This window comes from Erythrolamprus reginae, chromosome 3, assembly GCF_031021105.1.
Source record: "Erythrolamprus reginae isolate rEryReg1 chromosome 3, rEryReg1.hap1, whole genome shotgun sequence".
Taxonomy (NCBI): Eukaryota; Metazoa; Chordata; class Lepidosauria; order Squamata; family Dipsadidae; genus Erythrolamprus; species Erythrolamprus reginae.
Genome location: NC_091952.1, coordinates 49,690,355 through 49,716,642, shown reverse-complemented (window position 1 = coordinate 49,716,642; position 26,288 = coordinate 49,690,355). Strand labels below are relative to the sequence as shown.

At 40.1% G+C, this 26,288-nt stretch overlaps 1 protein-coding gene across 3 annotated transcripts in view; it reads left to right on the top strand.

Annotated features, from left to right (window-relative positions):
- Nucleotides 1-26,288, top strand: part of FKBP5 (FKBP prolyl isomerase 5) — a 1,202,894-nt gene that overhangs the window by 1,149,934 nt on the left and 26,672 nt on the right. The window contains exons 2-5 of one of the 3 annotated variants that reach the window (XM_070745227.1): nt 10,482-10,608; nt 15,904-16,048; nt 21,543-21,685; nt 24,323-24,437. In XM_070745227.1, the coding sequence (XP_070601328.1) occupies nt 10,504-10,608; nt 15,904-16,048; nt 21,543-21,685; nt 24,323-24,437 (508 nt within the window). In that variant the 5' untranslated portion in view covers nt 10,482-10,503. Of the gene's footprint in view, nt 1-10,481; nt 10,609-13,174; nt 15,206-15,903; nt 16,049-21,121; nt 21,686-24,322; nt 24,438-26,288 lie in introns of those variants that run through there. The other 2 variants (XM_070745228.1, XM_070745229.1) reach the window with 2 other exon arrangements.

Below are 26,288 nucleotides of genomic sequence, written 5' to 3'. Positions count from 1 at the left end.
GGTTTTCTCCAGAAGGGAAAATGATAGCAAATCTGAACATTCTCTGAAAGGCTCAAAATGCTGTCATTTGCTATTGTTTTCACCTGGTTTGAATTCCCTTCCCCCATTATGTGACAGGATTTCCCTCCTTGCATAAAAGGGAGGGAAAATTGCTCAGCGCATTGGGGGAATGGACCTCAAATCCAATGCCCCTTCCACTTGGAACTTTTCCTGCCAGCTTCTCTGTGGATCTTCTGGGGAAGCCAGCAGAGAAGACTGCAAAGGTGATCAAAGGGTACTTGGCAATCTGTAATAAATGCAAATAGGATGCCAAGCATTCAAAATGTGGTGATGTGACGAAAGCCAGTCAGCATGTTGTTTTAGAATACCAGAAGTTATTTACAGCCATAAAGTATTCATTCCCAGGAGTTGCTGACTATGAATGGCCGTAAAGCAATCAATTGTAAGTCGAGGACAAGTTGAACAACCATTGGATAAACAAATCACATCCATAAACCTCAACTGCCTCCAGTCTACTAACCACCAGCTGGAAGATATACAGTGATCCCCCGCTCGTTGCGAGGGTTCCGTTCCAGGACCCCCCGCAACGAGCGGGTTTTCGCGAAGTAGCGCTGCGGAAGTAAAAACACCATCTGCGCATGTGCAGATGGTGTTTTTACTCCCACAGCGCTAGCGAGGAGCCGAAGATTGGGGGCGGCGCGGCTGTTTGCCGCCGGCATGGGGGGCTTCCTAGCAGCCCCCCAAACCCGGGTTGGGGGTCCGGGGGGCGCTGGCTCTCGGCGCTTTCGAGCTGAGTCCGGGAGCGAATTCGCTTCCGGACTCAGCTCAAAAGCGCCGATAGCCAGCGCCAACGAACGGCTTGTCCACGCTGGCTCTCGGCGGTTTCGAGCTGAGTCCGGGAGCGAATTCGCTTCCGGACTCAGCTCAAAAGCGCCGATAGCCAGCGCCAACGAACGGCTTGTCCACGCTGGCTCTCGGCGGTTTCGAGCTGAGTCCGGGAGCGAATTCGCTTCCGGACTCAGCTCAAAAGCGCCGATAGCCAGCGCCAACGAACGGCTTGTCCACGCTGGCTCTCGGCGCTTTCGAGCTGAGTCCGGGAGCGAATTCGCTTCCGGACTCAGCTCAAAAGCGCCGATAGCCAGCGCCAACGAACGGCTTGTCCACGCTGGCTCTCGGGGCTTTCGAGCTGAGTCCGGGAGCGAATTCGCTTCAGGACTCAGCTCGAAAGCGGCGAGAATGAACGGCGTGGGCGGGCGAAGGGCGGGCGGCAGCGAGGAGTTTGCGTGGGCGGTGGGGAAACTCCTTGCTGATGCCCGCTGCTCGCCCTCCCGCCAGCAAGAGGGGGAAGACCCAGGGAAGCCGCCCAGCAGCTGATCTGCCGGGCCCCATCTACGCATGCGTGCCCATAGAAAAAGGGCACGCATGCGTAGATGGTGTTTTGACTTCCGGGTTCAAAAATCGCAAATTACCCTGTTCGCAATGGTTGGGGACGCAATAACCGGGGGATCACTGTATATAGTACATAAATAAACCCATTCCACATACGTTAGTAAAATTGCTTACAATTAAAGTGATGCCTCTAAGTTAAAAGTTTAAAACTGCATTGGATTTATTCCCCATACTTGATAACACAATGCATCGGTATTCCTTTCCATTTCCCCCCTGTTCATTTAAAAACTGACACAAGCCAATCAGCTGGAAGTTAAATAAAAAATGAATCCATTCCATTGCACATCTAGCTGATATTCCAAACAGTTGATTTATCATTTATGACTTCCAAGTAATGTACAACACGGATAAATTTGACGTCAGTTGAATTCTGGCACAAAAATTGACTCAAGAAGCAGACAACATATTTAAAACATGTATTGACAATATATACATGCATTCTGAATAGCTGGCTTTTCCAGCACTTTACCCAGTAATGGGCAGGGCTAGTTTTTCCAGTTACCACTGCCATAGCGCCCTGGAACATGTCTCTGTGCATTATTCATAATTCAGGCCAAGTCATATGTGCATGCATATATGAGGGACTGAGAGCACTTTCTTAACTTGTTTGCTTATGTCTTGCCTATTTGTATTTAAGATAAAAATGTGATACGGGTAGTCCTTGACTTATAACAGTTCATTTAGTAATTGTTCAAAATTACAATGGTATTGAAAAAAGTGACTTATGACTGTTTTTCACATTTATAACAATTGCACCATCCTCACAGTCATGTGATCAAAATTCAGATGCTTGGCAACTGACCCATATTTATGACGATTGCAATATCCCATAGTCATGTGGTCACCTTTTCTGATCTTCTGACAAGCAGAGTCAATAGGGAAGTCAGATTCACCTAACAACTGTGACAATGAAGGTCATAAAATTGGGCAAAACTCACTTAACAAATTTCTTAACAACAAAAATGTTCATCTCAGTTGTGGTCGTAATTCAAGGACTTCCTGTATTTGCCAGAAGGTAAGGATTTTGTAACATGCAAAACAAATAAAGCTTTGCCAAACATTTCTTGGACAGCAGGTATATTGCTAGGCCTTCGGATCCACTCTGCCATAATTAGCATCATAAATCATTATGTGAGCAGAGTAGAACTACATTAGGTAGATAAGACATACTTGCAGCTTTAATTTCTTAACTTTTTGCCTTGTTTTTCTTCAAATCCATTATACATATATTAATGATATTATAAATAAAAATCCCTACATGCTGCATGTATTGTTTATAATAGGGAAAAATTATTGAATTGAGCCTATATGTGTCATCACAGTGCTTGGATATTTCATTATGCCAGACATAAGCAACTTGTTTTGCCTTTTTAACAAAAATAAAATTGACATAGATTATTAAGACCCATTGTTACCATAATCCTAAATTCCAGATAAAAATTCCACCAATGATATTATTGCATCTTCAGATACACGTCTTATTGTTTACCATTATTTTGCTGGTCATTTGTAAAAAAAAGAAGAGGAGATTTCTGTATGAAAGGAAGGCTTCTTGGCCATTATGACCACATAATGCACATGGAAAACAGTAGCTTACAGTCAGTCACCCCACTCACTGCAACTACAGTATGATAATAATATATTGCATTTATAGAGCTTCAGTCTATTTACAGTGTATGCAAATAGTTCCATTCATTCATTTCTTAATTAATGTATGAAAAGATGATTAAAAGAAATGAAAAATATATGGAAAAAGGAATAGCAAACGAATGTTATATTGCATGCCATTCAGCAATATTACCTAATCATATGAAATAGAATAGAATTATAGAATAGAATAGAATAGAATATTGGTCAAGTGTGATTGGACACACAAGGAATTTGTCTTGGTGCATATGCTCTCAGTGTGCATAAAAGAAAATATACATTTGTCAAGAATCATGTGGTACGACACTTAATGATTGTCATAGGGGTCAAATAAGCAATGAAGAAGCAATATTAATAAAAATCTTAGGATATAAGCAACAAGTTACAGTCATACAGTCAACATGGGAGGAAATGGGTGATAGGAATGATGAGAAAAACTAGTATAATAGAAGTGCAGAAAGTAGTAGAAAGTCTGACAGTGTTGAGGGAATTATTTGTTTAGTAGAGTGATGGCGTTTGGAAAAAAACTGTTCTTGTGTCTAGTTGTCTTGGTGTGCAGTGCTCTGTAGCGACGTTTTGAGGGTAGGAGTTGAAACAGTTTGTGTCCAGGATGTGAGGGGTCAGTAAATATTTTCCCCGCCCTCTTTTTGACTTGTGCAGTATACAGGTCCTTAATGGAAGGCTTTATTATTATTTATTAGTACTTATAGTTATACTAAAAAGGAATGTCAAGTATACTTTGCATACTATATTAACTGAAAAAGATTTGGACAAGTGAAATTCATAATTTGCATTTAAAGAGCGGAGGAAGCGGCGGGCGAGAGGGGAAAGTGGCAACGAGATGGGGCGGCTGCGGAGAGCTCCTCAGACACGCCATTCTCTCTCTCCTCTGACGCCTTCGCGCTTTGCTGTGACGGTAGCAGAAGGGATGAGGGGGTGGAGACCCCGCATGGCAACTCCTGGCTCCAGTTCCCTTGCGATTGTCAGAGCCTGCAAACTTAAAAGAGCTTGTTTTGGCTGCGGCTTAACGCAGCAGCAGCCGAGAGAGAAGCGAGGGTTTGTAAGTGGAAAATGGTTTGTGAAAAGAGGCAAATTTTTTTTTGAACACCCGGTTCGTATCTAGAAAAGTTTGTATGTATAGGCGTTCGTAGGCAGAGGTACCACTGTACATATGTATTGTTAGGAAGTTCTTTTCCCTCCTAACATTGAGCTGAATGTTTTTCTGTAACTTAAACTCATTATTCCATCTTCTGCAGATTAGAATAAAAGAGGAAGACTTGAGCATCTTATGTATCAGCTAATTAAAAAATGCTATCATATTTTCTTTTCTTCTTTCCCCTTAAATGTAGAGCTGCCCAAAACTTTTAATCTCTTATAAGTTTTAGGTGTTGTCCTGAGAGGTCTGTATGGAAATAGAACAGAACTTTCCTATATGGTGCATCCAGAATATGAGATAAACTTAAAGAAAAGTTCTGAACTACACAGAAAAAAATGTGCAAAATGAAATGGTAGTAAAACATGCAATCCAGCCCATACTTTAGCTAGTTTTTTGGAATGCCATGATTAGATTAGATTAGATTTATTGGATTTATATGCTGCCCCTCTCCGCAGACCATGAGGGTATTTTAGCAAATGTTTTATTGAAATCAAGTTATGTTATAGTTCCGTGATGGCGAAACTATGGCATGTGTGACAAAAGTGGCATGCGGAGCCATATTGGGCACAAACAATCAGGTCCTCTAGGCCCTTTGTGAATCAGGTAACAGTCTGTTTTCAACCTCCCGGTGGGGTGGGGAAGGCCATTTTCACCCTCTCCAGACTCCTAGAAAGGTTCTGGAGCTTGGGGAGAGCAAAAACACAGATCTTCCAGTTCAAGCAGAACTTGGCAAATGAGCCATTTTATACCTCCTGAGGGCATCTGGGGGCTGAGGAAGGCCAATTTTGCCCACCGCAGGCTCTTAGAAAGGCTCTGCAGCCTGGGGAGAGTGAAAAATAGGCTTTCCATAGTGTGCCAGGAAGGGGGGCGGGTCACATATGCATGCACAGGGGGGGCACATGGAATTATAGGGGTGGGCATGCACATGCTCCCCCAGGCCCCTCCTTTTAGGTATGCGAACCAAAAAAGTTCACCATCACTGTTATAGCTATAGCATAGAGTTAAACATCTGGCAACTCCAAATCTCAACTAACAAATGGCACTTTGGCAAAAAGAATCAGAACACCAAATACAAGCTGAATAAACAAGACCTTGCAGATGACCCTCACTCTGTCAAAGATCTTGGAATACTCATATCAAATTACCTAAGTGCCAAAGCCCACTGCAACAACATCATCCAAAAGGCCCCAAGAGTTGTTAACCTAATCTTACATAGCTTCTTCTCCGGTAATATCACACTGCTAACCAGAGCATACAAAACATTCGCCAGACCAATCCTTGAATACAGCACATCTTCCTGGAACCCACACTGCATATCGGACATAAATACATTACAAAGTGTCCAGAGATACTGTACTTTACTAGAAGAGCCCTCGACTCCTCTACTCGCAACAGAATATCTTAGACAACCAGACTTGAAATCCTAGACTTAGAAAGCTTAGAACTATGTCACCTTCAGCACGATCTAAGCATAGCTCATCAAATTATCTGTTACAACGTCCTACTTGTCAATGATTACTTTAGCTTCAATCACAACAGTACACGAGCACACAACAGATACAAACTCAAAGTGAACTGCCCAAACTTGACTGTAGAAAATACGACTTTAGCAACAGAGTGGTTAATGCCTGGAACTCACTACCTGGCTCTGTGGATTCGTCACCAAACCCCCAAACCTTTACCCTTAGACTCTGATTGACCTCACCCGATTCCTAAAAGGTCAGTAAGGGGCATGCGTTAGTGCACCACCATGTCTATCTTCCCTGTCCAATTGTTCCCTCTTACCAGTACCCGTCTTATGTACAATATATAAACAATGTTATATCTATGTATATTACAAATACGTACTTGACAAATTAAATAAATGAAGAAATAAATAAATTAAATAAATAAATTTTGGTACTTCAAGATAATCTTATTGATATCTGAGATTTTAACTTGCCCATCACCAGAGTTGCGTTCTAATCTCTTGGAATGGAGATTTGAATTCATTTAAAATAAATAGATATCTCTGATTATGCTTCTGCCAATTTTGAACTTCAATCCTAACCCTTCATCTTGCTTTTCAAGTTCTTGATAAAATATCTTATTATTATTGTGGAAGTTTCCCCTGTGCTTGGGCTTGATAATTCAAGAGTCATTCTGCACACTCCTTAACTCTTCCTTCCTTCCTTCCTTCCTTCCTTCCTTCCTTCCTTCCTTCCTTCCTTCCTTCCTTCCTTCCTCCTCATTCTCTCTCCCTCTCTCTCATAGTTCAAAATTCATGTTCAGTGAAGTTCAGCTTTAATGTAAGTCATGTGCTTTTTACATGCAGTTTTTGTATTGGATTGAATGTGGAAACAAAATACTATAAATATCATCATATTCAGTGAAAAATATGATAGTGTTAGGCATAAATTCTATTTTTAAACCAGATTTACACATTATCCATTGGATCAGCATTTTCTCTTTTAAATAGATAAACATAGTGTTCATGGGTGGGCAAAAAGTCAGAATAGGAGGAACTGTTGACTTCCCGAAGGCTTCCCCATTTACTTTACCTCTTGGAAACTGGCAGGGAGCATCAGAAACCACATGTCTGGATACTAAAATATAAACTATCATGTTGTTGTTTGTTATTTTAACCATTTAATCATGTCCGATTTGTGGTGACTTTATAAGCAAGTGCTATACAGTCAAGAAGAAAAGATGATTCATCTATGACTTCTATTATAAAATATGGTTCAGAAAAAAGTGGCCTAATGTTTCTGTATTTGAAATTCTGGGTTATGATCATAGTAGTGCAGATGGATACTTCACTTTGCTAGTGTATATTGCTTGCCAGCCATCTCAATCTGGAAAAAAATAAAATATTAAATTACTATCAATATTTTCTCTGTCTTCTACTAATGTGCTGGGTTGTGTTTTTCAAATAACAGATTTGGAACAATTAAAACGCTAGAATTGTGTTCTTCAGCTTTTCTGAACATATTTTTCTTCAGCTGAGTTGAAATGATAGCTACAGATGGTCAATAATATGTGCCTGAGCAATTATCTGTCTTTTTGTTTAAAGATCAGAAATGATTCTCCACTTAAACACTTTTCTAATACTGGTTTCTATAACAAAATCATATTTGATTTTTCCAAACTCCCTTTTTATATATATTGGTTAACATTTATGAATTGTCTAGCTCTAGAGATCCTGGCAGGGAAAATAAAACTCATAAATACAGTATTGTATAAAAACAAAAACGTTTGGATAGTGGATGTGCAATACAGAATAGAAGAAAGAGAATTGGAGAAAACCATAAAATGCAAATTTCTTCAAATAGAAGTTGAAGGACTATGGAAAAAGAAGCAAACATATTATCAAAAAACAGGAATAAAACCATAAAACACTTACAAACATTCATTTATAGATAGAATAGAATAGAATATAATAGAATGAAATTCTTTATTGGCCAAGTGTGATTGGACACACAAGGAATTTGTCTTTGGTGCATATGTTCTCAGTTTACATTAAAAAAAGATATACATTTGTCAAGAATCATGAGGTACAACACTTAATGATTGTCATAGGAACAATCAATATTAATAAAAATCTTAAGTATGCAAACAACAAGTTACAGTCATACGTGAGAGGAGATGGGTGATAGGAATGATGAAGAAAAACTAAAAAATTATTTGTTTAACAAAGTGATGGTGTTTGAGGAAAAAACTGTTCCTGTGTCTAGTTGTCTTGGTGTGCGGTGTTCTATAGCGACATTTTTGAGGGTAGGAGTTGAAACAATTTCTGTCCAGGATGTGAAGGCTCAGTTAGAACCAAAAGGAACCCACCTCTGTCATAAGTTACAAATAAGCAATCAGGAAACAATATCAATATACTGTAAATCATCAGGATACAAGCCTCAAAGTTAAAGTCATGCAATCATAAGTGGTAGGAGGTGGGTGAAAGGAACAATGAGAAGACTAATAGTAATAGTAATGAAGCCTTACTGAAGTGGTTTGACAGTGGTGAGGGAATTATTTGTTTAGCAGAGTGATAGCATTTGGGAAAATACTGTTCTTTTGTCTAGTTGTCTTGGAGTGCAGTGTTCTATACTATCGTTTTGAAGGTGGGAGTTGAAGCAGTTTGTGTCCAGGATGAGAGGGATCTGTAAATATTTTCACACAGTCTCTTTTTGACTCGTGCAGTATACAGGTCCTCAATGGAAGGCAGGTTGGCAGCAGTTGTTTTTTCTGCAGTTCTGATTATCCTCTGAAGTCTGCGTCGGTCTAGTTGGGTTGCAGAACCAAACCAGACAGTTACAGAGGTGCAGATGACAGACTCAAGTTGCTACTTTTTCTAGCATCAGTCTTACCTCCCGATCCAGGATATATTCCTTCTCCTTCTACCTGCTCCTTAAATCCATTCTTTTTCTTGCTAGTCTTTCCAGTGTAGGATACTACTTTGTCCAACCCAGGATCTGACTCAATTCTTCCAGATTTATTTCATCGATTATTTTTGTTGTTCTTGTTCCTGTGTTGTTTTCATTACTTCAGTACCATGGGTAGAAAAGAAATACACTTCAGGAGTATAGTGTACTATTCAGTGAAGGGCTGCAAAAAATTTTAATATCACACTGTGGGCGTGGTTTATTGTGTGGGTGTGGCTTGATAGTCATGTGACTGGATAGGAGTGGTTTGCCGCCCATGTGATCAGGTGGGAGTGGCTTGACAATTATGTGACTGGGGGGTGGCTTAAAGGTCATGTGACTGGATGGTAGTGGCTTACCAACCAAGATAGGTTTTCAAATAGGTGCTTGGACTCTTTTTCAATTGATTAAGTCACATTATTTGAATAGTCACAAAAAGGACAAATGATAGACAGCTTTATTTATTTAATTATTTAATTATTGGATTTGTATGCTGCCCCTCTCCGTAGACTTATTTGTTGAGGAGCACAGTAACATTTTAAGATTTTCTTCAATTGCTATAAAAGTTTAGTTCTAGATAATGATTAAAATTATTAAAGCGTTTATGGGTAAAAACATGCTATTTAACTATTCAATAAATAGTGCATAAACTTACTACCCCTGACTGCATCCCCACCCCACTTGGGGGCATTTGACCACAGAGTTCACTGGTGATGGGACAGTTATTGTTTCTCAGCCCAGTCTGTGCAGTGGGGGGTTTTTTGGGTGGGTTTTTTTTTTGTATTTTTGTTTTGCTGGAGAAGGAGGGGAATAAACCTTAGAGGCGACTGTTATGTAACCATCTTGGGCTCTCAAAATTAATTTTGGATATAAATGCATAAGTAAATAAATATATATTCTGTGTCCCATTCAGGAAAGTAAATATCTCTGCAGTGTCCTTTTTAAAGAAAAGTCATCTACGCTATATGAAAACTTTTGCCTTTTCCTGTTCTCTCCCCCATTTTCCTTTTCTTTTTTTAGGGAGGCAAGAATGAAAAACAGACATAAATTTTGTTGTTCGGAAGGATAAAAATTAGAGGTAGTTGGGTAACTTTGGAAGTTATACAAATGTTCTTTTTATTTAATTATTCATTATTAGGTAAATAGTGAAATAGCTAAGATTTTTCCACATCCAACAGTAGCAAAAATATGTCCAAATTCAAACAATATTGTAGAAGAACAATCTCCTTAACTTTCTTAAATGTTCATATTGATGCTTTAATAAGAAATAATTGTATTTATTTATAAAATGTACATACCACATTTAGAACACAATTAGAACTCAGGTGCTAATAAATTTATTATTAAAAATATTTCTGTCCCATTTTAAGATGTGTGATCTTCCAGAACTGTGATCTATTTCTTTCTTTCCTTTAATTCATTTGTGTCAAGAATCAAGTAGCCTTTTGGGGTTACAGCTGGTGACTTGTGCAACATATGTGTTCTGTGGCCTTTCAACCTATTTCTTATACCAGTAAAAGCACTACAGAAAATTAATGTGCCTCCCAGGCTTTGCTAGAATGGGAATAAAAGCAAGATGGTAAGAGGAAGAAATAGAGGTAGCAAAATGACTTCATCCACTATCATTATCAGCTTCTTGCATTATCTCTGTGGGAGTTAGACTCTTTTTAAAAAGGCTCTCCAGCCATGTATTAATTTTTTAATGATTTCTACTGTTTATATTCATTTATTATTAACATATGGAGAAATTGTCATATAATAGATGGCAGCATTTGGAGTAATGTTTAATAGAGCAGTTTATCATAATTCATTCAAATTTGTATTTGTTTGCAAAGGCTCTGCCTATGAAATGAGACCATGACAACTGATGAGGCTACAAAGAAGGAAGGCGAGGTCCAAGCAGCAACTCTTGCTGAACAAGGTGAAGATATAACACCAAATAAGGATCGAGGAGTTCTGAAGGTGAGATTGTAGGAGAAATTAATGTTCTTTCCCAAGCATAACAGTTTGGAAACATTCCAATTCAAATGGCAGTATGCTTTGTCTGTCCTGTCTCCATTATAATAATGCAGTGCTTGTCTGTAGTAAGTTTAACACAAGCAAAAAAGTGGGATGAATACAAGATATTGTATAACACATTTGTACCATTTTGAGTGTTTCCAGAGGAATTAAAAACCAGCTCCTGAAAAATAGGTATTTCAGTAACTTTACAATTCAAATTTAATCTTGTGATAAATGTGTAAAGGGAAATTTAGCTAGATGTTGAAGCCACAATGACATAGAGGACTTCATATGACTTTTTAATATTTTGTGGTTGAACTACCTGGGCTTTCTCCATCGTGGGCGGAGCCAGCATTTTGAGGGTAGCAGTTGAAACTGTTTGTGTGCAGGATGTGAGGGGTCTGTAAATATTTTCACCACCCTCTTTTTGACTCTTGCAGTATACAGATCCTCAATGGAAGGCAGGTTGGTAGCAATTGTTTTTTCTGCGGTTCTAATTATCCTCCGAAGTCTGTGTCTGTCTTGCTGGGTTGCAGAACCGAACCAGACAGTTATAGAGATGCAGATGACAGATTCAATAATAATTCCTCTGTAGAACTTGTATCAGCAGCTCCTTGGGCAGTTTGAGCTTTCTGAGTTGGCGCAGAAAGGACATTCTTTGTTGTGCTTTTTGATGACGTTTTTGATGTTTTGTGTCTATTTTAAATCTTAATTTAATTTTATTTAATTTTAATTTATTAGATTTGTATGCCAGCCCTCTCCGAAGACTTGAGGCGGCTCACAATAACAATAACAATAAAGTACAAATCTAATGGTTAAAACTAAAGTTAAAAACCCACTATCATTAAAAAACAATCGATGCTACACAATCATACTATACTCAAGTCCTACTAGTCGGAAGGGGACACATTAATCCCCCTCATGCCTGGTGACATAAATGGGTCTTCAGAGTCTTGCAGAAGGTGAGGAGGGGGGGCAGTTCGAATCTCCAGGGGAAGTTGATTCCAGAGGGCCGGGGCCGCCACAGAGAAGGCTCTTCCTCAGGTCCTGCCAGATGACATTGTTTAGTCGACGGGACCCGGAGAAGGCCAACTCTGTGGGACCTAATCGGCCTAATTTGTGTGGCTGGAGTGACATCACCTTTTCAACAACCTTCACTATAAAGGAAAGGTTGGAGACTGGACGGTAGTTATTAAGTACGTCTGGGTCCAGGGAAGGCTTCTTAAGGAGGGGGCGCATAAGTGCCTCCTTGTAGGGAGCCAGGAAGGACCGCCCCCTCAAAGAAGCGTTGACAATCTCCAGCTCTGTGTCACCTCCCTGCTGGCTGAAACCAGCCAGGAGGGACATGGGTCCAGCAAACAGATGGCGGAAGTTACAGCTCCAATGGCCTTTTCCACTTCATCAGCTGTCACCAGGTCAAACTCCTCCTAGACAGATGGACAAAGATGGGCCCCTGTCACCTCGACTGACTCGTCGTCAGCCGACACTGTGTTCCAATCGGAGTCAAGGTCCATCCGAATCTGAGCAATATGGTTGAACCTAGAAATGTGAAGATCTCTACTGTTAATATACAGTGATCCCTCTATTATCGCGAGGGTTCCGTTCCAAGACCCCTCGCGATAATCAATTTTTCGCGATGTAGGGTTGCGGAAGTAAAAACACCATCTGCGCATGCACGCCCTTTTTTCTATGGCCGCGCATGCGTAAATGGTGGAGTTTGCGTTCCCCGCCGCCCACGCAAAGGGAAAACCCCGATTCGGCTCCTCGCTGCTGCTGCGCTACCGAGCAGATCAGCTGCTGGGCGGTCGAAGGAACTTTCCCTGGGTCTTCCCCCTCTTGCTGGCGGGCGGGCGAGCGGCGGGCATCAGCGAGGAGCCGGGGTTTCCCCTTTGCTTGGGCGGCCGGGAAGACCCAGGTTGGGGGTTCGGGGGGGGTACTGGGAAGCCCCCCAGGCCGGCTGCGACGTTTTAAAACAGCCGCGCCGCTTCCCAGCTGAGTCCTGAAGCCAAACGCGGAAGTTCGCCTTTGGCGTTTGGCTTCAGGACTCAGCTGGGAAGCGGCGCGGCTGTTTTAAAAGGTCGCAGCCGGCCTGGGGGGCTTCCCAGCACCCCCCCGAACCCGGGTTGGGGGTTCGGGGGGGTGCTGGGAAGCCCCCCAGGCCGGCTGTGACCTTTTAAAACAGCCGCGCCGCTTCCCAGCTGACTCCCGAAGCCAAACCCGGAAGTGGGTTTTTTTAAATTAATATTTTTTTAAAAATCGCGATATAGCTTTTCGCGAAGCTCGAGATCGCGAAACTCGAGGGATCACTGTATAGGCAGGTTTCTCTGAAAGTCTACCAACATTTCTATGGTTTTGAGTGTGTTCAGTTCCAGATTATTCGGGTCGCACCACAAGGTTGGTTGTTCAACCTCCCGTCTGTATGTGGATTCATCATTGTCTTGAATGAGTCCAATCACTAGCTTTTCAAAGGTTTTCATAACTACAGATGTTAGAGCAATTGATTTGGAGTTGTTCCGTTCCTTGATAGTGGGCTTCTTCAGCATTGAGATGACAGTAGAGTGTTTGAAGCAAAAAGGAACATAGCATATGTCTAGTGGTTTATTGAAGATTCGGGTGAAGATGGGGCCAATTGGTCAGCACAGACTTTTAAGCAAGGAGGTATCTTATCTGGGTCTGGAGTTTTTCCTGGCTTTTGTCTGTGAAATAGGTCTTGCAATTTCCTCTTTGGTGATCATTAGGGGTTGTGAACCCAATGGTATGAGTCAGTGGTAGGAGACTTGGCAGTTGTTGGAGATAGGTGGTTGTAATTTACTTTCAAACCTGCAATGTCTTCAGGTCATCTGCCAGTTGTTGATTTCCTTCAGCCTGGGAATGTGGTTTGCAATAACCAGTGATATTTTAAAGAATTTTCCACCTTTGCTGGGTCATTTGTTGAGAACTGATTCTTTAGCTTCTTTTTGCTGCTCTAATCTCCCTTGTAATACATTTCTGGCCTGATTGTACAGCATTTCTATAGGCCTCCTCTTTGGAACGATATAGCTGCTTAAGGTTAGCTGTGAACCAAGGTTTATTGTTGTTGTATATTTGCAAGTTCCTGGTTCTTCACAGAAGCTGATATATGATGTTACAGTATCCGTGAGTTCATCTAGGTCTGCAGCGGTATCTTCAAAAATATTCCAATCGGTGCAGTCAAAGCAAGCCTGTAGCTTTAACTTTGCCTCCTCAGTTGAAGTCTTCACTGATTGAATTGTTGGTTTTGTGGTTTTAAGTATTTGTCTCTAAACAACTGCAAGGTGAATCATGCAATGATCAGAGTGTTCCATAGCTGCTGGTGGTAAAGACCAATAAGCATCTTTTAGTATTGTGAAGCCATAGTCTAAAGTATTTTGTGAGCCGCCCCGAGTCTTCGGAGAGGGGCGGCATACAAATCCAAGTAATAAATAAATAAATAAATAAATAAATAAATAAATTTCTGCTTCTAGTGGGACAATTGACATTCTGAAAGTATTTTGTTAGCTCTTTCCTTAAATTTGCCTTGTTTAAATCGCCCAAAGGAATAGTCAGTGAGTTGGGATATATCAATAATTTAGCTAGAGTCAGCTAGAGTTCTTAATACCTTGTTTACACAGGCTTGTGGCAACATACACAGTAATTAGTAGAAATGATAACTCATGTGGAGGGTAAAATGGTTTATGGTTGTTAAGTAAAGACACTAAGTTTTCTTCACAGAATGTATATATTATAGTTACCATATTTTTCCGTGTATAAGACTCACCTTTTCCCTCCCTAAAATAGGCTGATAATTAGGGTACGTCTTATACTCTGGATGTAGCTTTCCCCCCCCCAACCCTAACTAGCTGCTAACAATCTTCCCAGCTCTTATCTTGCAGGCTCTTTCATTGTTTCTCTGTGAAGAATGTTTTCCAAGCCCTAAGTCTTTCCAGGGTTTGTTTCATCACTCTAACTTGCCCTGAGTAAGTTTCTTTCTTGCCCTAACCAGGTGCTAACAATGTTCCCAGCTCTTACTGGCTTGCAAACTCTTTCATTGTTAATCTCTGCCAAGAATGTATTCCAAACCCTGTCTTTGCAGGGGGGTTTTCATTGCTTTACTTGCTCCAGCTATTTCTTTGCTGCCTTAACCAGGTGCTATTAATGTACCCAAGCACTTTCATTGTTACTCTCTGCAAATAATGTATTCCAAACCCTGTCTTTGTAGGTTTCCCCCCCCCATTGTTTTACTTGCTCCCAATGTTTCTTTCCAGCCCTAACCAGGTGCTAACAATGTTTCCAGCTCTTACCCACTTGCAAGCTCTTTCATTGTTACCCTCTGCAAAGAAGAATGTTTTCCAAGCCCTAAGTCTTTGCAGGGTTTTTTCCATTGCTCTACTTGCTCCGACTGTTTCTTTCCAGGTGCTAATGATGTTCCCAGCTCTTACTGGCTTGCAAGCTCTTTCATTGTTACTCTCTCAGAATAAAAAAAAAATTAAGCTCTTAGCCAGGGGATAAAATAATGTGCTGAAGCTGACCAGACTAAGGATGCTAGCCAGATGAATACCTGGTAAGCAGATTCTTTTCCCTATTTTTCTCCCCCAAAACTAAGGTGTGTTTTATAATCCGGTGCGTCTTATACTCTGAAAAATACGGTATATCCTGAGACCAGCTGTTGTTGATATATAAGCATAACTCTCCTCCCTTCTTTTTACCAGATGTTTGCGCAATTCTATCTGATTGTTAAATCTGAAAACCTAGGATATGCAGGCTGCTATCATCAATTAGTTCATTTAACCAGATTTCAGAGGAGCATAATGCTGCTGAGTTGTAAAAATCAGAATTATATCTGTCTAAAAGGAGTATTTCATCCATCTTATTAGCATGAACACAGTTTTTTTAGGAAGATAGAGGGCAGGGTTGTTGTTTTTTCTCCTATTCCTTAGCCTGTTTAAAATTCCCACCCTTTTACCTCTCCTTTTTCATTTCCTCCATTTGGTTTTTGGGGTTTTTTTGGTAATCCATAGCTCTGGGGAAATTGCTTCTTGCTATGTTAGAACCTGCTCCAACTTTGTAAAAGGTGTGTGTGGGGGGGAGATCTCAGAGAGCTGCTCTTAAAGTGACATTCCTTCATTTTTAGCAGATGGTCTTGTGAGTGCGAAGTCTGTAGTAAATAATAAAAAATAAAGAAAGCATTAGAGAGCATTTCACCAAGGCAGCCTTCGGCAGCACCATCTTGGATTAACTGTTTTCATATCCTAATTCTAGATTGTGAAGAGACCAGGAAATAAGGATGAATCTCCTATGATTGGAGACAAAGTTTATGTCCATTACAAAGGAAAGCTGGCCAATGGAAAAAAGTTTGATTCCAGCCGTGACAGGAATGAGCCATTTATCTTCAGCCTGGGCAAAGGTAAAGAGTGGAAAAGGTGGAGAAAGGTAAAGAGCTTTAGGCATGTGAAAGGGGTTCTCCCCCCCAACAAAGTTACAATATATTTGTATATACTGTAATCCTGTTTTCAGAAAGACTATAAGAGCAAACAGAGAAAACTCTTAAAAATTAGCAAGTACAGTGATACCTCGTCTTACGAACGCCTTGCCATACAAACTTTTCAAGATACAAAGCTGGGGTTTAAGATTTTTTTGCCTCTTCTTACAAACTATTTTCACCTTACAAACCCACTGCCGCCACTGGGATGCCCCACCTCCGGACTTCCGTTGCCAGCGAAGCACCCGTTTTTGCACTGCTGGGATTCCCCTGAGGCTCCCCTCCATGGGAAACCCCGCCTCCAGACTTCCGTGTTTTTGTGGTGCTGCAGGGGAATCCCAGCAGGGAAATCCCAGCAGCGCAAAAACGGGCACTTTGCTGGCAACGGAAGTCCGGAGGTGGGGTTTCCCAGCGAGGGGAGCCTCAGTGAAATCGCAAAATCACAAAAACACAGAGGTCCGGAGGTGGGGTTTTGAGGACTTCTGTGTTTTTGCGATGCTGCGATTTCACTGATGCTCCTTTCACTGGGAAACCCCACCTCCAGACTTCCGTTGCCAGCAAAGCGCTCGTTTTTGTGATGCTGGGATGCCCCTGCTGGGATGCCCCTGCAGCATTGCAAAAACACAGAAGTCCGGAGGTGGGGTTTCCCATGGAGGAGAGCCTCAGGAAAATCCCAGCAGCGCAAAAACGGGCGCTTCGGCTGGCAAAAGGGATTAATTTTGGGGTTGCACGCATTAATCGCTTTTCCATTGATTCCTATGGGAAACATTGTTTCGTCTTACAAACTTTTCACCTTAAGGACCTCGTCCCGGAACCAATTAAGTTTGTAAGACAAGGTATATGGATCTGTCACTACTGGGCAAATCAGGCACTCTATTTTTTCTTCTTCATAATATTGCCATATAAAATGCTGACCTTAACTTGCAATGGTATTTTTGGCTGCATATAAGATGCAAACATTACAAAATGGTTTAACTCTTACAATCCCAATCCCATCACAATCTGGAAGAGTTGAAAATTATATTTCTATCATAAGATTAGAGGCCTTTTAGAGGAAAAAAGTTTTGTATGTGCATTTATAATGTTCTTATTTTATTGAATGAAGTCATTATACTAATTTGCTCCAGTAGTTCAGATTTATAGGGTAGATTTGCCTTCAGTACTTCTTGTGAAAATGGGATCTATTGCTGCACCATCACTTCTATAATTCAGAAAATATGTTGACATATTTAATTGAAAAATATGTTTTCTGTGCAAGCATGACTAGCTGTGTATCATTCTTGCAAAACATATATGCACACTCCCTTCTTTTTCCAGGCAGGGACTAAATTTCCAGTTTACCATCAATCCTAACTGAAAACTTGCTTTGTTTGTAAACATTAGGAATTATCAGATGGTGAAATCTTCATCCACCCATTGTGCAGTGGCCAGCTTCTTGTAGGTTTATAAATACTTTTAAAGCAAGCCTGGAGTTCTCAGATGTGAATAAAATTTACATGATTAGTGGCCTCATGTGATGTATCTGTTACTGATTATGGGTGGGGAATCAAATGCCTGACCTTCCTTCCTGACATGCTAGTTCTGTATGTGCTTTTCTGTTTTGTCTCTGCCTTTCCCATCAGTTACAAACTGAAATAGTTTAATAAACAAACATATATTACATGAAACTGCATATCACTATTTTTGTTAATTGTGGAAAAATACTTTGGGTAGTGGCAATACTATATCTTTTTGTTGTTGTTGTTGTTGTTGTTTTTAAAAGGCAGATCTTACAATTCTGACAGAGTAAGATTTTCTCTCATCTGAGGAATTTTGGCCTAGCTACCATGCAGCATGATTGCAGAACTGTGAAGGAAGAGAAATTCGTTGTTCAACCTATGTATAAAGCTGCTTTAAAATGTTTTTCGTCAAATGTCCCTCTAAGCATTGGCGCACATTTAGCTGTCATCTGAATAAAATCGGCTGCCTAAAGTCTTTCTCAAGATTTGTTTTCGCCTGTAGTACTTCTAGAGGTTTTCCTCAGACCTATTGTCAGTGGTGGGCTACGAGCCGGAACACTCAATTGCACTCGCCGCCACGGCTCGTAAGTTCTTGCAGGACCAGCACGATTTTGCTGCTGCACCTGTGGAGGAAGCAAAATCGCACACAGAATCGCAGGTGCAGCCGTGTTTCGGCGAGGTTTTTTTGCTTCCGCGCATGCTGAAACACCAGCACACCTGCGGCTCCATGGGTGATTTTGCTTCCTCCATAGGTGCAGCAGCAAAATCACGCTGGTCCCGCAAGAACTTACAAGCCGCGGTGGCGAGCACAATTTAGCGTTCCGGCTCGTAGCCCACCGCTGCCTATTGTTAATGTACCTAACTAAAAATGTGTTCAACAATGGAAAGAAACGAGCATTTTAAAGAAGTATGTCCAAATATTTGTTAAATTTTAAGAGTAAAACATCAGGTTTTAAAAGAATGGATGGGATGTTTATCATCTACAATGGTTTCTACCATCAGAATGGAAAGAGACATTTTTTTCCAGCTTGTCATTCATTCATCAACAAAACCTGCTCTGAGTGAGGAAGGAGAACCTGGGCAAGAAAAGAAAAGGCATTAATCTGTTAATATGAAAATGATTCTGCTCTTAATTCCTGGACACTGGGAATGCTTTCAGATTATCAGGTTGCAGTTCAAGGGTGGGTTCCATTTACCTTCTCCACCGGTCCGCATCGCGTGTGCACTTTGCTCAAATCCACACCTTTGTCAATTCACAGAAATGACCCTCCGTGCGTGTGCAGAAGCCTTTGCACATGCACAAAGTTTTTTTCTCCCAGCCATGGCAACTGGAGAACTCGTTCGGGAACGTGGACCGACAGCCATCTCTGCCAGTTCGGTGAGCGGTGGCAAATTTCTGCTAGCGGTTCTAAAGAACTGGCCCGAACTGGCAGCACCCCACCACTCTTGCCCTTCCATTGAAGTCTTCCTTTTTCTTTTTCAAGTGTGTCAAAGTGTAATAAAACAGTATAGTTATTAATTGTTGGGGGAAGGGGGGTGTTAAGAAAAAAATCTGCCTAAATAAGGAAATTAACTCTGGCAGCTTTTCAATTTTTTTTTAAAAAAATAATAATATTCAAGTAAATAGCAAGGCACATCTGTAACAAACACAAACGCTAACAAATTTCTTGTGGCAGTATAGGTTTTTGTCATTTATAATTGCCAATGTATATAACCTTTCAACTGATATTTTTTCCCTATTAAGTTTAAGCAAAAGCAGTAATACAATGAGATCTTTGATTTTGGCAAACATATAAAGGCTTGAAACAAATTGCATATTTATTATGGACTTGACTTTTCTAGTGTATACATTTTGTAATACACATTTCTTCCTTAGAAAGTGGACCGATTATCATTCTCCAGTAGTGGGGTTCCATTGAGCCATGAAATTATAGTTAAATATTACACTATAAGATTGGCAGTTTTCACACAAATTTAGTTTTGTATTTTAAATCATTTAATCATCCTGGTACAATGCAAATCATATTTTCCTATATTTGGATGAAGTAGAGTACTGATTTCATAAGCAAAGATCATATGTATGGGATAAGGGAATGATCTTGAGGGTTAGTGTTATGCCAACCACAACAGTTAGTAGGAAGAGCTATGACCAAGTCAGTGATCAGATAAAATAAGCCTGACTCCAAGATAGATTTGTAGCCTGAGAAAATGACTTGGACAAGACTCCCTATTTCTGATAAATAAGAGAGGGTGGCTCTCATACAGACTGGGAAGATTCTGTTACTATATCCTTATAACGAACGTTTTATTAACCTGCATACCTTTGGCTTTGAAATCTGGTCTACCTTGAAGTGCTAACACCATGTGCCAGCATGATGTCACATGCTTAAAGGAAATATGAGCATGTGAAATTAAGGGCTCATTTTCACTTCTTGATTGGCCCAGTTAGAATAGAGATTACCCACGCCTTGGTAAGGGCAAAAACAGATCACATTGTGTTCAGCCATTTTAGGCTCCTAGGGAGGTGACCTTACCTGACTTCCTCTGTGTTCCATAAAAAGTAATTGTCCCCTGCAATGAGCCTAACAGTCTATTCTTTTTGCTGTGCTTCACTTTAACTTACACAAATGCCTCTTTAGCAATTGGCTGTTCTTTATTCCGATGGGCATCATGCCCTCTTCCACCTCCACCCTCTGCCTGCCATTTTGTACTGGGCTGCCTGCCAAGAAATGCCTTTTCTTCAGGTTCAGTAGTAGAACATTGAAATGTTGGCTGTGCCTTTTTTAAAAAAACAAACAAACAAATACTATTGTTTAAACAGGTTTAGCAGAGGGCCAGTGAAATGCCAAGTTTTTTTTTTCTTTTTCTTTTAACTAGGCAGAATTGACAAGAATTCTGCCAAGTATCCTTTTCTAGCTTAAGTAATAGAAGTGTAAAACTGGGACAGGCAAGGTGATGAGGTTTCACCTGTCCTCAAAAGCCATGCCCAGAGAAGGAAATGTCTACGGAGAGGGGCGGCATACAAATCTAATAAATAAATAAATAAGCAAGCAAGCAAGCAAGCAAGCAAGCAAACAAACAAACAAACAAACAAACAAACAATAATGTCCACTTGCTTTCAAGTTTAAGTTTCAAGTTTTATTGGATTTATATGCCGCCCCTCTCCGAAAACTCGGGGCGGCTAACAACAATCATGAACAATATACAATAAAATCCAATACTAAATAAAATAAAATCCACTACTAAAAGTAAATTAAAACCCCGTAATATATAAAACCAAACATACCTACAAACATACCATGCATACAGTTGTAACGGTCTAGGGGGAGAAGAAGTCTTAATTCCCCCATGCCTGGCGGCAGAGGTGGGTTTTAAGTAGCTTACGAAAGGCAAGGAGGGTGGGGGCAATTCTAATCTCTTGCTTTCATGGCATGGGTGAGAACAGAAAGAAGGAGGGAATACCTAATCAGAGATCATACATTGACCATAGCCTGGATAGAATATGCGTAGTGAGGGCAGAACAGAATACATGGATGTCACTTTAACCAAAGTGCAGAAAGGAGTTGAAACCCTGAAAAACATTTCCTAAGTTGTCTTCCTTTCCAGCCACTTTCATATATGGAAGACAAGCAACTACAGGCTCCAGTGCAGAAAAGCTTCTGCACCTCATGCTAAGCTCCAGTATAGTGTAAAGTCTGAATTGGATGATTTATGCAGAACTTCCTTGTTGAAATGAGTGCCGCTTCGATAAAGCACTTGCCAGTTTATATTTAAACTGTCAGATTAAAAAAAAAGTCACTGAGACATGCAGTTTAAAGCTTAGTACAGTTTCCTATTTTGTCATTTGACATTGTGTATTTCTAGATGATTCAAGAAAAGCTTGCTGAACAAAATTATGAAGTTGAAATTTTCTTTGTTAGGTCAGGTTATCAAAGCATGGGATATTGGGGTCGCCACCATGAAAAGAGGAGAGATCTGCCACTTGCTATGTAGGCCAGAATATGCGTATGGCTCTGCTGGTAGTGTCCCAAAGATCCCCTCAAATGCCACCCTCTTTTTTGAGGTAAGTTTATGAACCTTTTTAAAAAAAATATTTATTACCGGTTTTCAAATTCCATGGTTCTAAAGGAACTACAATAAAACATAAATGTATTTAAAAATGATGAAAATTATGGTTTTTATATCATTAATATTGTACATCTATTTACTAAAATAGTTAATATGGGAGCTGTGAACAATAATCATATTTGTATTTCTTATTCTGGGAATAAAAATATAAATAAGAATAATGTATTAGTCTTATAATGTACAGTACTTGCAGAAGGTAATCGTAAATATGTCTTTAAAATGTGAAAGTCTGTAGGCAATCCAATTTTACACATAAGATGAGGCATGAAAAAGGGGGAAGCAATGTTTAATCAGTTTTGCAAATGAGAGAAGATTGGGTGAGGAGGCTAATACCCTGGAAGAAATAAATATAAATAAAAATAATCTTGGAAAGTGGGATAAGTTGATTGAAAATAACAGTATTAAATATGAAAGACATGCAAAATACTTAAGGAAACATCAAGTGCAGAGATAGAGAATGCCAAATGCTTGCCTTGATAACAGTACTTGCAAAAATGAACTTGGCACAGTAGCTGATTGCAGATTGAATATGAGCCAGTAGTGTGATGTGGTTGCAAGGAAGGCAAATGAATTTTTAGGTTGTATAAACAGAAGTATAATTTCTGACATGAAATGGGTACTTTAAAAAATGGAGGAACATTAAACTGATTTTTTCATTCAGTGGATAAAACAGTAATTTGAACCAGTTATTTGTGCTATGTAGCTTTAAATCTACATAACTTTTGGTAAACGTTTCATATAATTACTACTTTCTGTACAGCATAATTCTATAACTAAAGATATAAGAAATTGCCTTTCCATGCATATAAATCTTGTAAATATTGCTAACAAGTGAATAAAAACCCGGTCTGTTGTTATCTTTCAAATATTTGTAGCAAAAAAAACCCCCACTAGCCACAAAATTATTTGCAGTCCACAAAATGTTTCCAAAATTGTTGAAAGGTTTGACAATAAAAATATGTTTCATTCACAGGAACAAACATTATGAGTTTCTTATCTTGCACTAGTCTTGTGATTTTTTTATTTAACTATAAAATTTATGTTAATGTTCTTATAAAAACTCTGAAGACAAATTTACAGTAGTGGGAAGTTTAATCGAGTGACCTAAATTATAACCCCAACTACTCTGTGTTAGAATTGTGAACTGCTTAGTTATCTGATAGAGTCTGGAAATGGCAATGCTTCAAACGTCATGTTGTAGGAAGGGGTGAAATTCAAAAAAATTCCCTAACAGTTCTGTGGCTGTAGCTTGGTGAGCATGGCAGGGGAAGGATACTGCAAAATCTCCATTTCCGCTTCAGGGGAAGGATACTGTAAAATCTCCATTCCCTCCCCACTCTTGGGGAAAGAATATTGCAAAATCTCCATTCCCACCCCGTCGGGGCCAGCCAGAGGTGTTATTTGCTGGTTCTCAGAAGTAATAAAAATTTCCGCTATTGGTTCTCCAGAACCTGCTGAGTCTTCACCCCTGGTTGCAGGGGTAAAAGTGTATCAGCTTGAAAAGGATCATGCTCTTGACAGAGTAATTAACACATGTGTTGCAAACGTTATCATTTAAATGCTGTTTGGGCAATCAGGGACTTCAAATCAGAATCAGACTGATAAAGGAGGCCTATGACTGAAGCTGCATTGTACAGAGCCTGAGGAATGCATTGATTTTGCTCAGAACTCTGGGAAAGGCTTAGTGAATAAAGAATCAGTGAAATCCACGCAATTTTTTTAAAAAGTAAAATCAACTGTTTTATTTTTTTTCAGCAACAATATGAAAGTGATTTTTTATTGTTTTTAATGTGTTTTTTTAAAAAAAATTAAATTCTACACTATAGCCTTGAATTTTGGGGGGGTAGCTCCTCTAATATTTTAAGATCAGGTTTGACTATGTGCTGATATTTAGCTGGGCTTAATACAAAAAGAAAAAAAGACAAATCACCCTAAATTTGGGGGGGAAATATTTCTAGATGAGAGTGACTTAACCTTGACATATCATTGTCTGCAATAAAGTGTGGTGTAGTGATGATTGCCATGATTAATCTGATTATAGTGCCTGATAAATCTGTCAGAATATTGCTACTGAAAAGATGCAACAGCTGAATATATAAATACTTTATATATATCCCTTTTCTTACAAATATGGAGGAAAGTGGGTTCACTGGAAGAACTATCATATAGCTTTGTCTTTAGATATTAGATATCCGTGTTTTCTCAAAATGCTTTTATATGCGAAGTTGCATTATTTAAAGTCTGAACTATTTCAGAGGTGGGTTTCAGCAGGTTCTGAGAACCGGTAGCAGAAATTTTGAGTAGATCAGAGAACCGGTAGCAGAAATTTTGAGTAGTTCGGAGAACTAGTAAATACCGCCTCTGACTGACCCCGCCCTCATCTATTCTCGGCCTTCCGATTCCTAGCTGATTGGGAGGAAATGAGGATTTTGTAGTAACTTTCCTCTGGAGTGGGGAGGGAATGGAGATTTTTACAGTATCCTTCCCCTGCCACGCCCACCAAGCCACACCCACAGGACCAGCAGTAAAACAAATTAAAACCCATCACTGAGCTATTTGTTTGTTCATCTAGATTGAACTGCTTGATTTCAAAGGGGAGGATTTATTTGATAATGGAGGCATCATTCGTAGGATCAAGCAAAAAGGTGAAGGATATTCTAACCCCAATGAAGGAGCAGCTGTTCAGAGTGAGTATCCTCTTCAGCTATATAAAATATTGAGGTCATTGTACAGAACAGTTGTACTGTCTTATTAAAATACATTATAATAGTAAAAGTAGAATCTATGACAACATTGTTCTTTCTCTCTGTGTGTTCTCCCCCACCACATACTATATGAATAGTGTTTCTGATTTGTAATTCTTTTTAAATTTGTGTATATGTGTTATAATATTAAAAAGAGAGACTATTGTTGAGGCAAAAGTTTGCTGATATTTCATGCTAGTCACTGTAATAATAATATTGTGTTGCAAGTTCTCTCTTCCTGTGCTTTTAGATACAACCCTACACTATTATCAACCCTAAATTCTACAATGGTCTCTAAAGAAGACTAAGCATACACCGGCAAGTTACACATATTCCCATGAGGAAGAATAATCTACTGATACTGTAGGGTAGGGTTCTCCATTCCTTATGTTAGAATATCTAGATGGCATGTGATAATCAATAGGCTTCATGCCTGTAGGAGCAGCGTGTACAGTGTGTCCATCACACTCAACACACTATACTTCTAATACTGAATATGGCAAGACATATTCTTGCCAGATAAAAGTGTCTGAAGTTTGTCCATCTCCCATGAAATTTGCCTATTTTCAAGGATAATTTTGTGTTTCCTTAGAACATTATCCTTCCTCTGTAACAGCAGTAGAATGATCAGATTGAAAGTTGGAAGCTTCCATCACATCTTTACGGTTTTTCATGATATTTTCACTGTGTTTCTGTCTTAGCTTCTTCTGAGCAATCCCCTGGAGCTTATTACATCTGAAAAGACCTACAGCTGGCAAGGCATTGTGCTTCCACATCCTTGCTAGCTTTTTTTTTTTTTGGATAGCTTTAAAAAAAATATCTTGGAGGCAACTAGGGAAAAGAGGTGATGTTGATAGCCTGTTCTCCACGCACTGTTACTAACCTTTTTTTCCCCCTCCTCCCCTTTGCTTCCTTCTCTGATCATGAAGGCCGGTGATGGCAAACCTTTTTTGGTTTGCATGCCAAAAGGGTGTGTGTGTGTGTGTGTGTGAGCTAGCACACTCACACATGTCCATGCCCATTCCCTCCCTCGTGCATGCACCCCCCCCCCATGCTGCTCCTGTCCACAAACACACACACACGTCCCCGTGCATGCGCACAGGCCTTGCAGAAGCCTGGGACGGTGAAAAAATGGCCAAATGGGCAAACCGGTGAGTGGCGGCGGCTGCGCCCGAAGCCTTTCTCATATACACACACATCTCCTCCCCTTCTCTCCTGGTTTAAGGCACAGGTTAAGGTACAGGTTTAAGGCACAGAGTGCTGGGCGAGGGGCGAGCGGCAGAGTGGAGGGTGCCATGCTTTTTACAGTTTTTAATGTTATATTTATGTTGTAAATATAGTGTCTCTACTTCACAGTTTTTTGTTTTTCGCGGGTGGTCTTAGAACGAATCCCCTGCGAAAAATGAGGGATCACTGTATTCAAATAATGTTATACTTAGGTATATTATTAAATACGTACTTCACTAAACAAACAAACAAACAAACAAACAAACAAACAAATAAATAAATAATTCAATCAAAATTGGGCCGTTTTTTGCACTCTGGGGCTTCAGGAAGCTTCCCTGAAGGTTCCGGGGGCACAACGGCTTTCCCCAAGGCCAAAAATCAGCTGGCCATAACGCGCATGTGTGCTGGAGCTGACATAGGGCAACGCCTCCTGTGCCCTCCAATATGGCTCCGCCTGCCACCTGTGGCATAGGTTCGCCATCACTGATATAGGCCGTTATCACTGTAAGACAGGAGTTTATTCGTGCTATTCTGATTCCCTGTTTGTTCTGTGATTCATTTTCTCAG